The sequence below is a fragment of the Monocercomonoides exilis genome (assembly GCF_001643675.1).
Source record: "Monocercomonoides exilis strain PA203 chromosome Unknown scaffold67-269241, whole genome shotgun sequence".
Classification (NCBI taxonomy): Eukaryota; Preaxostyla; order Oxymonadida; family Polymastigidae; genus Monocercomonoides; species Monocercomonoides exilis.
The window spans coordinates 124153-140279 of NW_027150612.1; the positions used below are offsets into that span (position 1 = coordinate 124153).

The 16127-nt window shown below is 31.7% G+C and overlaps 6 protein-coding genes across 6 annotated transcripts; 5 read left to right on the forward strand and 1 right to left on the reverse strand.

Moving 5' to 3' along the window:
- The first annotated feature begins 1365 nt into the window (after positions 1-1365).
- Positions 1366-2703, forward strand: MONOS_12211 (uncharacterized protein). Its single transcript, XM_067864814.1, has 2 exons — positions 1366-2329; positions 2426-2703. Exon 1 carries the CDS (start codon positions 1380-1382, stop codon positions 2259-2261), a length of 882 nt encoding a protein of 293 aa, XP_067719024.1. The 5' UTR covers positions 1366-1379; the 3' UTR covers positions 2262-2329; positions 2426-2703.
- A 1399-nt stretch (positions 2704-4102) lies between these two features.
- On the reverse strand, positions 4103-7583 carry MONOS_15601 (uncharacterized protein). The gene is made up of 5 exons (XM_067868488.1): positions 7291-7583; positions 6962-7037; positions 6686-6771; positions 6260-6325; positions 4103-6026 (listed from the first exon to the last, which is right to left on the reverse strand). The coding sequence occupies exons 1-5, from the start codon at positions 7572-7574 to the stop codon at positions 5030-5032; spliced, it is 1509 nt and encodes a 502-aa protein (XP_067719025.1). The 5' UTR covers positions 7575-7583; the 3' UTR covers positions 4103-5029.
- A 1189-nt stretch (positions 7584-8772) lies between these two features.
- MONOS_15602 (uncharacterized protein) lies at positions 8773-9959 on the forward strand (the record flags this gene model as incomplete). Its single annotated transcript, XM_067868489.1, has 2 exons — positions 8773-8845; positions 8970-9959. The coding sequence occupies 2 exons, from the start codon at positions 8773-8775 to the stop codon at positions 9374-9376; spliced, it is 480 nt and encodes a 159-aa protein (XP_067719026.1). The 3' UTR covers positions 9377-9959.
- A 194-nt stretch (positions 9960-10153) lies between these two features.
- MONOS_15603 (uncharacterized protein) lies at positions 10154-11434 on the forward strand (the record flags this gene model as incomplete). Its single annotated transcript, XM_067868490.1, has 1 exon — positions 10154-11434. The coding sequence occupies one exon, from the start codon at positions 10154-10156 to the stop codon at positions 11432-11434; it is 1281 nt and encodes a 426-aa protein (XP_067719027.1).
- Positions 11435-13436: 2002 nt separating this feature from the next.
- MONOS_15604p1 (uncharacterized protein) lies at positions 13437-14600 on the forward strand. Its single transcript, XM_067868491.1, has 3 exons — positions 13437-13715; positions 13796-14243; positions 14386-14600. Coding segments are annotated over exons 1-3 (693 nt in total). The 5' UTR covers positions 13437-13471; the 3' UTR covers positions 14387-14600.
- Positions 14601-15029: 429 nt separating this feature from the next.
- MONOS_15604p2 (uncharacterized protein) lies at positions 15030-16120 on the forward strand. The gene is made up of 2 exons (XM_067868492.1): positions 15030-15096; positions 15158-16120. Coding segments are annotated over exons 1-2 (438 nt in total). The 5' UTR covers positions 15030-15094; the 3' UTR covers positions 15594-16120.
- The last annotated feature ends 7 nt before the right edge of the window (positions 16121-16127 follow it).

Consider the following 16127-nt stretch of genomic DNA (forward strand, 5'->3'; position numbering starts at 1 on the left):
GATTGCGAACAAACAAATAAAAGAATTTAATGTGTTGTAATTATTACTCAAAAACACATTTTCCAAAATAAAAAAAAAATAAAAATAATTTCAATCGTTTCTCATTTCTCACATTTCTTCAAATTTTAATCATTCAAAAAAGCAATTTAACTTTGCAAACATGCACAAACACAATTTGCCCTTCTTTGCCAGCTAAACATTCTCATTGCAAAATACTAATAACCCCATCCGCCTCTTCTTCCTTCCCAATCTCTTGTTGTTCGCTTTCCGTTCTGCATTGGCCCTGCTTCCATCTCTTTCTTCTTCTTCTCATGAATCTCATCCTTTCACTTTCTTTTCAATTTTCTTTTTTTTCTTCGCTCTCTTCCTTGTGCTCCAATGATGTAATCTTTTCTTCCCAAACAATTCCCATCAATACAAATTCTCGCCAAAGTCAGCGCTTTTCTGATAAAACTGTGTGTATTTCAATAAAAAATTTGTATGTCTTCAAAATATTTCGTGCTTAAATATCTAAAAAGATGATGGAGAAGGTGAAAACAAATTGAATGGAATTTACGAATTAATGATTTATACCTCGTAATGAATGTCACGTGGTTGATGCCCAAATGATGTTCAAAATATTGCTTTTCAATGTTAAAATGCAACCAAGATATTTTCTGCAAATACTATAAAGCTACAATGAAAATGGAAACATATTCAAAGAAGAACGTTTATCGGAATGTTATCATATATTGATAAAAATGCATGTCAAAATTACTGATTCTTTTGGTATCTCATAGCAAGGCAAATAAATACATAAACTATCAAGAACATGTTGCCCAAAAAATTGTGGAGTCTTCAATTGCACCCTTATCAGCTATCTGATTAATGCAGTGTTTTGTGGATGAAATCGACATCTACTCCATTGTAAGCGACAATTTGGATCTGGGTAATTAAAGAGAATAAATTAAAAAACTATGTGTTGGATGTTTTGTCATTCTTCCGAATGTTGTTTGTTCGTGTCGTTGAGCTGCGTTGGTTGAATTATGATTTGAAAATACTCCTTCCTTTGAAAAAACCCTCACTTCCAATCTTTTTGCAATACGCATCCATCGTAAAATAACAGAGTGATAATTCTTGATTATCTTTTTCTATACTGCTTTAAAATAAGGTCAAACTTGGAATTAACAATAAATTTTTTAATTTTTTGTGTTTTGATAAAGCCATCGACAATTTTTTCAAAAAAACACAGTTTGCTGTTTGGGCAGCTTTTTGTAATATTCGCATGCAAGTTTCACGAATTCATCGTGCTAAGTTTTGGTTAAATTTAAAATAATTAATTTCTCCATATTTTCTAATGAATATGGGATATATTTCTATTATACCAATATTTGAAAATAATGGAAGAAAAACTTCGTAAGAAATACAAGAAGTACTCAAAGGATAGATCTATTAGCACAAAAGAAGTTAAAAAATGCGTTGAAAAGGTTGGTGGAACAATTAATGATACTCAAGCCCAACAACTTTTGCTTCAAATGGCCGGCTCTGATCGCAGAATGACCGAAAATGAATTTGTGTACGGAATCATGAATTACGTTAAGCCAGGTTCTGCACCACAAGTATCTGGAGCTTCAATACCATTTGGATCATCTGCACCTTTTGGTGCTCCATCGTTTGCTCCGTTTGATCCAAATCAAGCAAGGCAACAATTATCAACGTATTATGCAGGTGCTTGTGCAGACGGTGTGGTGGAAACAAAAGAAGTTCAAGCTGCTGTTACGATGTTTGGTATAATGTGTGATCCTCCAACAGCAACGTCACTTATTCAGCAGATTGCTGGACCTGAGAGAAGAATTACACAACAAAAATTCGTTGAAACTATTTTAGGGTTTGTTTGTTCGAGAAAAGGCCTTCCTCCTCCGCCTCCTCCTGGATTTGGTGCTCCACCACCACCTCCACCTCCCCCAGGATATGGAATGCCTCCGCCTCCAACTGGATTGGGGGGATATGCTCCACCTGCTGGTGCCATAACTTATGGTCCCGGAGCAACACATCCAAATCCAACTGTTGCTGCAGGTCTTGTGTCTATTTATGCACATTCTGCTTCTGATGGATCGATTGATTGCGGTGAAGTTATTAAGGCATGCAATCAATTTGGAGTTGGATGTGATCAAGCAGGCGCGGCTCAATTACTCTCGATTGTTGCTGCTCCAGAAGGAAGAATTACCCAAGAGAAATTTGTGCATCATATCGGAGTGTATATTACAAGAAATATGAAGTAGGATAGCTTTTTAAATACACAGAAGGCATTTCTGTTTAGAATGTAGTGAATTTAGTCTTTGCTTTAAATGTTTGCTTTTTATTTATCTTTTATAATCTCATCTTTTCTATTTTTATTTTATATTGTTTTTTCTTTTTACAAATTTATTGATTATTTTTCATGAAGGTTTATTTGTTGGAATTCGTTTTGAGACATTTTTTTAGTTACAATAACTTTTAAAAAAAAAATAAAATAAACTCCATTGTAGCAAAGCGTTGCATTTGTAGAGTGAAAGTTGATTTGATTTCATTTTTGTGTTGTTCAAAATAATTTTTTTTCTCTCGATTTCGAGAAATACATTGTTCAAAAATTTCAAATGCGGAAATAATCTTCAAAAAATAAATAAGTTTATAAATAGATGTTCAAAAATAAAATAAAATAAAATAAAAATAAAAATTAAAAAAGGTAATAGTCGATTAGATCGACACCCAAAAAAATCGATAAGTCAACTTTATTTTTGCATCAAATGAAATCTATTATTAATATGAACAATGTCACAACGTGAAAATCTAGGATCTATTTCTATTTTTATTATTAAAAATTCACAGAAAAATTTTTAATAAAAGGGATAATGATCATTAAAAACAAATGTTAAATGGAGGAAAAGAAGGAGATTTCATCTTATTTCTCAATGTTTCATAACGAAGATATTTGCTGGGATTGGTTTAGGTTACAAATTTTATCGGACAAAAAGAAGGAGTGCGAGAAGTGCGGGTTAATAATGTATTTTACAAAGGATTCTGTTCAAGACAGAATTTTTAGGTGTCCGAATTGCAAATCAAGAAAAACAGTGTTCGCAGATACACATATGAAAAATTCTCGATCGTGAATTTCGAAATTATTTCTTTTGCTGTTCTTCATATTCATTCGATTAAAAAAGAAGCATATTTGTGTGTTGCTTAATGTCAATAAAGACACAGTTTCATATTACATGAATTTATCACGAAAAGGACGAGTTGCAAACCTGTGTCAAAATTTTGAACAGCTTGGAAAAGATGGACAGATCGTCGAAATCGATGAAATGCTGCTCAGACGAAGAAAATATCACCGTGGAAGAAGAAAAAAGCAAATTTGGCTTTTTGGCATGGTCGAAAAAAAACTGGAGGAGGACAAGGAAATTTCATCATCATAAGAGTTAAGAACAGAAAAAAAGAGCAATTATTACCTTTTATAATGACAAACATTACCCCAGGTTCCACAATCTACTCCGACGAATGGAAGGCTTATGAATCATTGAAATCATTGGGATTCGATCATCACACCGTATGCCATAAATACAGATATAAAACTGAAAAGGGCGTGTGTACAAATACCATTGAAGCTGTTTGGAGTGAATTTCGGAAATTTCTCCCATCGTGTGGAATTCAAAATAGATATATAGACGATATAATTGCAGAATATGTTACAACAAAATGGAAAACAATTGAGTTTTCAAAACCTGTGGAGCGCATGTTTCTTTATTAAAATGTAGATAATAAATAAATGGGAACTCCGATCGAATTTAGCGATGAAGAATCCATAGAATCTGACGGAGAATATGATTCTTCTTTAACAGCAACAGAAGAAATATCATCTGACAGATCTTCTGAAACGATCATATTGATGAAAGAGATAAGGAATACATCCACTGAACAGTTTTTTATATAACTCCTTTTCCCACTTCAAACCCTAATTTCAAAACTCAAATGCATTAAAACACATTTATAATCACTAATTTGTTATTTCTATCAAAAAGAAATCCAAAATTTTGATTATTTTTTGGTGTTGATCTAATCGACTAATGCCTAAAAAAAATACATCTTATTTGAGAATTACAGCAAAGCTATTGTTTTTTATCTTTTTTGTTCATTTCTTGTGAAGTGAAAAGTAAGAGAGATAATTTCTTTTCGGGTTCAAAAAAATAAAATCAAGAAAGAAATAATAAAAATAAATAAATAAATAATGAATTGACAACTAACACTAAATGCCCAGGAAATACAAAAGAAGAGGAAGAAAAAAGCAAAAATAATGAAAATATATCAAAAAATAAAATAGTGATCATGTGATCATTTCTGATATTCATTTCAAAAGTATATTGCAAGCAATAAGCTCGAAATGTGGAAAGCTCTCTATGAATTATAAAATAAAAGGGAAAAAAGATAGAAACATAAAATAATAATAATAATAATAATAATAATAATAATAATTTTTATAATAATACTAAATAAAACAAAAAGAAAAATTAAAATATAATGGAAAATAAAATAAAGATCTATTTGTGCATTCTTCAAAAAAAGAAGCATCCTAAAAAAGAAAGAAAGAAAAACATGGTTCTGAATGTATCGAGGAAAGAATAATGAAAGAATTATAAATCTAATTCTTTTAAAGCCTCAAAAAAAAAAAAAAAATAAAAGAGAAAACAGGCATTTTCGAAGTGTCACAGTCGGAATATTCCGCATATTGCAGAAACATCCAAGAAAAATAACAAAAAGTGAAAGAAAAATTAATAAATAACTATAAAATTTTTGAAATGCTTCGAGATCAATTGATCTTTTCTAAAAATTCTTTTTTATTTTTTATTTTTTTTATTTTTTTGCATTTTTTTGAAATTGCATTCGAAAAACAATTCAAAAAATTGCAAAAGCGAAAAAAAAAATGTGTTTACGTTTTGTTAAGCATATCATATAAAAACGCTTTTTCCTTTATTTCTTTCAGAAAGCAAGCTATTTCCAACTCCCCAATAGATTTCCATCAATTTTCTTTTTCTTTTCGACCTTTTCCTTTTGAAACATTTCCTTTGCTTCTCATTTTCTTTGTTGTTTCTTTCTGACTTTTTCCTTCTTCTCTTCCTTCTCTTTCTCCCTTCTTCTCCTTCTTCTCTCCTCTTTCCTCTCTCTCTCCTCTCTCTTTCTTCTCCTCCCTCTCCTTCTTCTCCTTCTTCTCTTTCTTCTCTTCCTTCTCTTCCTCCTCCTCTGCCCATTCACACTCCCTCGCACCCGTCCCCTCTGTCAGTCTGTCATACACCCCACACACTTCCTCATACCCTTTCTCAAACTCCTCCACACACTTCGCATAAAACGCCTCCCAATCTCCAAAATCACGCGGATCCACCACACAGCGGTAGTTCACCACAATCACCCCTCTTAAGGAAGAAGGTATGCTTCCACTCCGAACCATCTCTGAAAACATTTGCTGCGATTTCCAGTTAATTTTCTGTTTTTTGTTTGTTGAGATCGATTTTTCTTGTGATGTGCTTTCTTCTTTGCTTTGGCTCTTGCTTTTGTCTTTGATTTCTTTTTGACTTCCTTCTCTTTTCTCTTTTCCTTTTCCTTCTTTTCCTTCTTTTCCTTTTTTCCCTTCTTCTTCTTCTTCTTCTTCACTCAGCAAAGGTTTGCACAATGGAGAAAACAGCGCCTTGTCTGACCTTCTCATAGAAGCGCAATTGAAAAACGTTAAGTTCTTTCCAGCACCACTCCCAACTCTCAAACTCCACTTAGAAACTCTGCTTTCTTCCTCTTCCTCTTCCGCTTTCTCTTTCTCTTTTTCCTTCCCTTTCTCCTTCTCCTTCTTCTCCTTCTTCTCTTTCTCCTTCTTCTCCTCTTCTCTTTCTCCTTCCCCTCTCTTTCCCAGCTCAACATCCGCTTTATGCACCCACAAGTGCTTCTCCCTCATCACAAATTCACTTCCCTCTGAAGGGCCAATCAAAACACGGATCTTCCTCTCAAAAGCTATCCGAAATGTGCCTGTTCTGTTTCACACACAGATAAAAAAAAATAAAAGAAGAAGATGGTTGTGAGAGGGAAATTAAATTAAATTAAATTAAATAAAATTAAATTAAATTAAATTAAAAAAAGAAAGAAGGAAAGAGAAAGAAAAGAGAGAGAGGGAAAAAAAGAAAGAAAGAAAAGAGGGAAAGGGAAAAAAAAAGAAAAAGAAAAAGAAAAAAATAAAATTAAAAAAAGAAAAAAGACATAAGCATACCGAAGAGGAAGCACTCCTCTTTTTGCCATCCTGTGCCCTTCAGGAAACAGACACAGACGAGGATTTCTGAACATCAAACACATCAAATTCAGGAAAAGGAGATGAAATTATTGTGGGAAGGGGAGGAAATGGTGAAATATTCAGCATTTGTCAGAGAGTTTTGAATTAAAAAAAAAAAAAGAGAGAGAGAGAGAGAGAGAGAGAAAGAGAAAGAGAAAGAGAAAGAGAAAGAGAAAGAGAAAGAGAAAGAGAAAGAGAAAGAGAAAGAGAAAGAGAAAGAGAAAGAGAAAGAGAAAGAAAGAAAGAAAGGGAAAGAAGAGCAATTTCGATAAATCATTCACAATTAAAACAGACAAAATATAATTTCCAATAAATGAATAGCATTCGTGTGAATGAAACTTTTGAAATAATCATGATCAGTCAAACATCTTTAGCTGTTCTGTATAGTGTTCTCCCATATCTTTAGTCTTTGTAATCTTTTTTTCTGTCTGATCGTTCTTTCCTCCGCTGGACTAAGCATAAAAAGCCATACATTAAAAATAAATAATTGAAAAAAATGAAAGTTTGTTTGAAGCACTGATTAATAAAAAAAAATAAAAAACCCTCTCAAAAATAATTTTGGGAGTGAAAATTAAGAAATAAAAGTGCAAAAGCGGCTTTCTTTTCTTTTCGATTTCTGTTGTATTGCAAAAGAATCCATACTCTTACAAAAAAAAGGATAGTTTTTGCTGCTTTTGCCAAAGTTGCTGCTCCTGGCATGAATAACGCAATTGCAAATCTTTCCATAAAGAATATTTATGTAAAAGAAAATATCATGTGACAACCAATTAATAATGTCACAGAAAATAGAAAATAAATATGAATAAGAAAATGATTCAGTTAGTAAAGTTTTTCAAAATGATGAAAAAGCAAAAAGCAATCGCTCATTAAATGTGCATAATACAAGAAATGTTAGAACCAATGTAAAATGTAAAATGCTCGCAAAAAAGCGTATATATCGCAATAACGCAATATAATTATAAATAACAAACCTTGACACAATGCAAGGAAAGCCCATTGCAACTTGTGTGTAAAAGTCGGCAAAACCCTTATGCGAGCATAATACTAATCCATTAAACTTTTCCACTTCATTCAATGCAGCTCCACATGCACCAACAAGAACTCGCATATGTGCCATCCCATCAATTGACCCAGCTTCAAACAAATCTCGTGCCGTCATAAACGGCCACAATAACGTCCAAACGGTTGTGTTCCAAATGAACCACAATCCCATTCGAATGACATTTGATACTTTTCTCAATACTTTAAATACCATTATGTAAGTATGGTTAATTGATCTGGTTTGAATTGAGCTATTTATTGCTTTAGCTTATTAATTGGATTTTTTGTGATTTTAAAAATATAAATTTTTGAATTCTTTTTTTATTTACCGTTAATTTGCAATTTTTCCCCTGATAATTCAAACAGGAAGAATAGCAAATGTCAGGAAGAGGTGGACAAAGAAAATCTTGGATGAATGGAAAAGGAAAAGGCTCGAATAGAACTAGAGAAGAGGGCAGAGAAGGTGAAGTTCCGGATACTGTTATAAACGGGTTTATAAAAAATCCTTGGGCACGTTTAGAGCAGGATGCCGGGTTACAATCCCTTCCCGATGTATGCATTAGTCAAGATGAAGATGAATTGTTGACAACTGAAAAGAAGGATAGCAAAATCGAAGGATAATATTGCAAATTGTCGATTCTCAAAATATTTTCGAGTTTTCTGAATGAATTTTCAAAATGAGAAAATATCTTAAAATTTGCTTACAGAACAAAGGCTAGATCTTGAAAGTTTGTAATTCATTGAATTTTATATTTATTTATTGCATCATGGAATTATCTGTTTTTTTCTTTTTCTTTTCTTTCTTTCTTTTTTTCTTTGATAAGCCTTGAATTTTTAATCTAAATGGAAGATAAGCACAGATTTGAAGGTGAAATGATAATTAGGAGGCTGAAGATAATGAAATGGATGAAAAGCAGAAAAGGTTCATCGAAATGATTGAACCAGATATTATTGCATTATTGCCTTGTTGAATTTTTCCTGTTCATGGTTTATTTCTCAATGAATATTGTCAAGACACTCCTTTGAGCTTCATCTGTCAAGCATTCGTGATTTTTTTTATTTGATGAAATTAATTTGAGATATTTGTAATTGAATTTTTGATTTATTTTCTATTGAGTTATTGGACAATCTGGGAGCAACATTTTTTTTCTTTATGAAAGAAAAATTCTGTGGTTCTGTAGAACTTTGAAATAGTCACTTCATTTTAATCCTGATCGGGAATAAATGCATTTTATTCATGAATCGAAACATTTTCCAAATTTTTTTATAATTTTTCATCTGTTATGATAATACGAAAATGTTGAACGAAATTTTTAGCTTAATGAATTTTGTTCTACATAACTTTATCTCATATTTTTCTCAATTTTTTTAAATTTTCTGTATTTTTTTTGCATGGGAATGCAAGAATTATTATGATATCATTGCAGAAAACTTTGGAACAAATCGCTTTTATTTTCATGAATGAAAAAAAAATATACCACAAATGTGTGTCATTTTATTGTCATTATCATTTTCATTTTCATTGAAATTATCATTATTATTCATATTTTATTTTTGTTTTTTATTTTCCCCCTTCTTTCTGCTATTTTTTTCCTTGCCAAACTTTTAGTGCAATCAACGATGGTTGTGGCCGATATTGAAGAAGCCAAACGGAAATATCTTAAAGAATGGCAAAAGCTGAAGCTTTTGTCTGAACAAAATGAAGCAATTAATTCATCTCATCATCCACTTCACGATTCTTCCTCTTCTTCCTCTTCTTCTTCCTCTTCTTCATCCTCTTCCTCCTCTTCTTCTTCCTCTTCTTCCTCTTCCTCTTCATCTTCCTCTTCTTCCTCTTTTCACTCCAAGCACCACAAACACACCACTTTCTTTGGATTGGATGGAGATGTCATTCAAGAATCCCTTTTGTCCTTCTTCACCCAACTCGACTGCCTCCGCGCAGTAAAATTCCCTCTTTCGCCTTCTCTTTTTTACATGAGCGAAGACAAGCTTGTTGCGCACATGTCAAATTTGTAGACAAGTCATCACAATTCAGCTGGTAATTTCATTGAAACTGAAGCAAACACAAAGGAAACTGCTAAACACACAAATACTCAATCACTAACAGCTCATTCTCTTAGCTCATTAACTTCCTCATTATCTTCTTCATGCATTCTTCTTCTTCTTCTGGATGTTGTGTGGAGTCGTATTCAGATGCAGTTGTGTTGGCAAGAGAATGCATCAGATGTATTAACTCTTCATTCAGCCCTCATTTCTCCCCCAACAAAAACGGAGACAAGAAATCAGCAGAAAAACAGAACAGAATTTCTGAAATGTACGAAAAAGAGGCCAAATAAAATCAATTGCTCACTCGGAAATAAGGAAAGATCAAGAGATATCAGAGAAATGGATTGCATTGAAGGAAAAGATGTGCCAAATGAATCAGAGGATGAAACGAAGATGAAGATTTGCTGCCACAAATCGTGACAGAAGAAGAACTTGCCCGCTTTGGCTTATCTTTTGATAGCGTTTAATTCAAAGCGAAACATTTCTTTCTTTTTTGATAATCATTATTTTCATTTCAAAATTAACCATTTCATTCACAAAAATTCGCATCAAATTTAAGCGCACATAGTTTATTCTCACATAACAAATAAATAAATTTTGTATTCGAATATTTAAATCATTCCATTTTATTTGAATAAATACATCTTATGGGCTTGGTTAACGAAGACCATTCTTTAAAAAAGAATAATAACATTTGTTATTTTTGAACCGAAATTTTGTCCCATTTGATTTAAGTTAACATTTTTCATGGCAGAAGCGTTTCCTAAGTATTGTTTTAATTTGTTGAATGAATTGTCTAGCGATATTTACGAAAACATGTTGTTTGAAAGCCCCGATCAAACGAATTTGGATGAACTGGATAAACATTTAAATGATGAATTACAATTGCCTTTCCCTTACGATGAAGTTGATGAATTCACTATGCCATCAAAACGTACCACTTTTATGTCTGAAGATGCTGAAATGGATTTCTTTAATATCAATTCTTGTCAGTCATTTCCTGGATCAATTCCAACTAACTATGAAAATGAAATTGCATTTATGAATAAATATGATCTTCCTGAAGATGAGCCAAAAGACTCAACTTTTACTGATGGATTTGGTTGCGTAGAAAATCCTCTCCCCCCTGATGATTTATCAACTTGGTCGAGTTCATCTTACCACCTACCTTGCTACGAAAAAGAGTCTCCTAAGCAACTTGAAGTTGTTGTGCGAGATAGTTGTGCAAATCCGAAAGAAATAATTACTCAGATTGATCTTCCAGATATATACAGAAGAGAAGAAACAAAAAAGCAAATCATATATGAAAAGCTGACAAAAACTTCGTTACCGTGTATTTCGTCCAAAAAGCTCAAAGAATTGGATGTATTCTCAATTACGTTTTTCAACAGGCAAAAAAAATTATCACATTCATTTTATTTGGAAGAAGCAACATTGAAGTTTCGGTCCAGTTCAACAAAACTCTGGTTGAAGTTTCTGAATGCAATGAAAATCTACGATACATCTTCAATTGGAAAGTTATTGAGCATTCTACCAAATGATATCATTCAAGGAGAGCCCGAATTTTCAGTCAATAAGGCAGATTTAACATCAGTTTTTGGAATGAAGATTCCAGAAATGTGTAAAAAGGAATGCCTGCTGGATGCAAGCGTCTGCATGAAGATTAATTTCAGGACATTTGGATACAATAAGCCAATATTTTCTGAAGAAAAAACGAAAAAGGAGCTTATGGAACAACATCGTAAACGATATCCAATTCTTTTATGGATTGAATTGCCAGGAAAGATTGAATTTAAAGCAAAAGTTAATGGGAAAAAAGGAGGCTCAATTTGCTATGGAGAAAATATAGCTTATTCTATAAGCGATACATTTGCGATTTATGATGATGCCTCTCAACCCGATATGATTTTGATTGTTCTAAATGACACGATTGAAAGGTTTAGAAATGCATTGAAACCATTTTTAGAATACGGAAAACGTACGCTGCAAGAGAGATTGTACGAAGGAATTGAATACGAAGTTGCTTAAAAGAGAGGAATATGTTGAAGTACAATGCGTACGATAACGAAAATTTACGAAATAATAATAATTAAGTTAAAGAAATGAAATGTTTAATAAATCAGTATATGAGAAAGAAAATTTTAAAGTCCTTTTTTTCTTTTGTCTATTTATGATCTTTATGGCTCTTTCCTTGTTCTTGTTCTTGTTCTGTTGCTTTTTCTTTAATGATTTTATTCTCTTCTTCTTTTGAATTTTTTATTTTATCTTCATGATTTTAGCTTGCTTTCATAAGCCATCTATCTTTTTATCTATTTTTTCGAAGTTCTGTTTTTATTTATGTTATTGTTGATTCTTTCGTATATTTTTGTGAATGTTTATGTTGAGAATGAATTGTGAACGCTGATTGCAAAAATTTGTTCACTGGCACAACCATGTTGTTGCTGCACTGCTGAACGTTTTTATGATCTTTCTCACGATCACACTCCTCATAAATATTCATTTGAATGTAATTTTATTTTCTCAGAAATTCGTTTAATGTTATAGGCGTTTCTTTCTTTTGTTTTGAGTAGCATTTGCAATGGTTCATTCTGGTTTATTTCAAATTGTACTCATGAAAAATGAAGTAAAAAAACTTCTTTCTGAATAATTAATATATTCAGAGCTGCATTCATAAGTTTTCATTGGTACACTTTGAAATAAACCAGAATGAACCATTGTTTTGAATACGCAACAGAAAAGAAAGAAGAATCTCTAATATTAAACGAATTAAGAGAAAATAAAGTTTTTGATGAACAACAATGAATTTTTACTTTTATTTTTTTCTTTTGATGATTTTCTTATAAAAACTGAGAATCTTTTCAACATTATTAATCATTCCGCTTTTCAACATTTTTTATTTTGAATCTATACCAATATAACATGTCCAGCTAGGGTTTTATAATTTGCGGCACAATTTTAGTAATTTTGAAAAAAACTGAGATATATTCCAAACTTCTTCAACAATTATATCATAAGAAGTCTTCCATTACAATGCAAAAAAAAAAATTCGGGAAAATTTTTAAAAAGGATTTCATGGAACAAAATTCCTATAGCATTGAACTTCGTCCCGTTCGGGAATTTTGCGCCATATTTGTTTATATAAAATACATTCTTGAAATGATCTGAACGGACCATTTTAGTGGCTAATTGCAAATAAAATAAAAATCATCAATTTCCTTACGTTACAAAGAAAGATACCAACAAAATTTTGAAAATGGAATCAACATCAAGTGAAAAATGGAATGAATTTATGGAAGCTGTTATTTCACAAGGAAAAGGTTTGAATAAGAAATATTTATAAAATGTGCAAATAGTTTTTAATTTAATATTTCAAACAGATTTGTTGAAGAAAATGGAATGCAACACATGTTGCATATCCGATATCGATAAATTTGAGAAAAATGCTTGTCGTTTAATAAACATTTCAAAGAATTTTGAATTTTATGAGAAATTTTGCGATCTATTCTTTGAATTTACAATTGAAGCGTTTGGTAAGATTCAAGAGAGCTGGTACCAAAATTCAATATGAAAATTAGCAAAAAATAAATAGGGTCTAGTGGGAATTGAACCCAGACCCTAGCACAATGGTCGGACATCAACCAACCACTAGACCATTATCGCACCCCCAAGGGGTTCTATTTTTAATTTTTCTTTTATTGCCAACCCTAACCAAAAAAAATTTTGTAAAGAAAAACCTAAAATTTTTGGACAAAAACCTAAAAAGAAGTACTCCGCCCAAACCCTATAGCTGAATAAAACCCTAGCAAGTATTTTCGAGTGCTAACCCTAACCCTAAAACTGCAATCAATAGAAAAAACCAAATCAAAAATAACCCTTGGAAAATAATACTGGGTCGGATCAATTGGTACCAGTACACTTTAATTATACCAAGCGTTTTCCCTTCCTATTAAAATTAGAGAGAAAGCAATAGGATCCATTAGATATCAATTATATTTGGGAAGCACGGACGTATGGTGGGATAACAATAATCGTATTTGTCCTGATAACGAAAAACAGTACAATGAAATGAGAAAAGTGTTATTTGGTTTTACTCGGATGAAAAGGCTATCCCAATCCGCTCGTGAAGATGCTATTAGCGCTTTCTTTGCTTTTATTAAATGTTATGATTTACAGGCTAATGAACGTCGTATTTTGGTTCCTGAGTTATTGAATATTGCAGAAACAAAGGCTTTATCAAAAAAGAATTATGCAGAGGCTGGACACCTGCTATACGCATTGGCATGCGTCATTGAAGTGAGTTCTACCCCAAGTTTGCTAATTTAACAATAAAATATTATTTAACAAAAAAATAATTTTTTTTTCAATTTTTTTTTAAAACTTCGCAATCAGAGAGACTTGCACTAATTTATCACGAGCACGTTGCGCAGCGTGTGCTCGCCTTTTTATCTCATCCTTGTGTGAATGTTGTTTCTGAAGCGATGCATGTGCTGCAGTCTTTAACTTTTCTAAATTCAAGAATCATGGAGCATTTGAACAGGGAAACAAACATAGCTGAATTTTTAGTACAGTTTATTAACAGCAATCCATCTTTTCAGTATATCTTCAAAGACTCTGAGGAAACTCTATCTTCTTCCTCTCTTCGTCATTCTTCTTCTTCTTCTTCTTCTTCTTCAAGTTCCATGCAGCAAAAATTCCAGGCTTTGCCCACTCTTCCTTTGGAACCCAAATTTTATCCTCCTTTTTCATCTCCTTTTCCTGAAACACATCCGCACCATTGCCGCTGGCCTTCAGAAGTCATTGAATCGCCTGTTTATTTTGTGAACAATCCGCATATGTGGTATGCGCAGATTGAAACAATTTATTTTTTTTTTTTTAATATTTTTCTTTATCTTTCTCTTTATTATTATTATTATTATTATTATTATTATTACACCAAAAATAATTCTAATTCGAAAAAAAATAATTCATTTTCGTAAAAGAATAATTCAAAATCGGAATTGATATTTCAATTTCGAAAAAAAATAATTCGATTTCGGAATTAATAATTCGATTTCGTAATTTATTAATTCGATTTCGAAAAAGAATAATTCAAATTCGAAAATGATTATTTCAATTTCGAAATTCATTGAAAACTGAAATTTTCAATTTTTCTCGAGAAGGGATTTCAGAAAAGTTCAAGTCATTTTTTAACCAATCAAATATTATTTCTCAAAGAAAACTGTTTTTTTAAAAATGAAACAATCAATAAATCAATTTTTTGAATTTTTATTCTTCATTTTCGAAAATCATCACTGAAATGATAGAAATTTCAAAAAAATTCATTCTATTGAATAACCAAATAAAAATTTAAAAAAATTTAATCACAATTTATTGAATAACAAAAAATAAGATTTTTTTTCACAATTATATTTTTTTTTGTTTCTTTGGAGTTAAAATAGAAAAACATCTATTTTTTATATGAATATGAATTACTTTTCTTTTTGAATAAACTCCAATCATATTTTTTCAATAAAAAGGAATGAATATTTTTATATTTGAGAACACATCATTTTTCAAATAAAGACAAACAAAGTGAATTGAAGAAATAAAAATAAAGAGAATTTAAAACCCAAAACACAAGTTATTCATCACATAAATCAAAAAAATATTCATTTTCGATTTTGAATTATTTTTTTTCGAATTTGAATTATGTTTGGTGTATTATTATTATTATTAATTTTTATTATTATATTATTATAAATCTTATTTTAGGTTTGACAAATCTGCTGCTGATCATTTAGTTTTCGAAACACTGCAATTGTTAGAAAGCTTTTTATACTTTGATGCTGACGATGAACTTGTGTATTTCTATGACATGGAGCATCTATCCGAAGAAGATTACATCGACAGCTTTATTTTGCCAAAAGAAGGATACCCCATCACTTCTAAAGTAAATGACCCAATAAGAGCATTCAATTCAAGCAAAGTGAACGAGAAAAGCAACAACAATGAAAAGAATGAATTAGACAAGGAGATAAACACAGGAAATTTGGATGCTTTTAGCGAAAGTGCAGAAAAACGAGGAAGTGGCGCTGCTTGCAAAACCTTTTTCCCAGTGCTGTATCGCATCCCTGGATTTGTGTCCACGTTGACAAGACTTTTTAAGCAGAAGGTCGTAAATGACATTTATTCAGACATTCAAGGCTAGATTTTGACTCGAATTGCTGAAAAGGGGAGCGATAAAGACGTGGTGGAATGGATAGGGCAAACAGAATTGCTGAAGATATTTGTTTCGTACGCATTTAATAAGAGGGAGTTTGATGAGTATTATGAGGATATCGCTTCGATAGTGACGATAAGAGATTTGCTGACTGAGAGAAGGAGAAACACAAAAAGAGACATTTTAGCAGAGGAAGAAGAGGAAGTTAGCACAGAGGAAGAAACAGACAGTTCTGAAACATCGAGGGATAGTGAAGAAAGCAGTGCAAATGAAGAAGAACAATTAGAGAACTCGAAATTAGATCAAGAAGACACAGAAAATGGAGCTGAAAAAGCTGAAAAAGCTGAAAATGAAACTTTCTTTCAAAAGTTTTTTGGAATGTTTAAATATATTTTTCAGGGAAAGAGTGTTAAAGACGAACAGAAAGACAAAGAGAGATTAAAGCCAGAAAGAATACAATTGAAAGCCGAAAAGGAAACAAAGAGAAAGACGAAGAGAAAGACGAAGGAGAAAAAGAAGAGA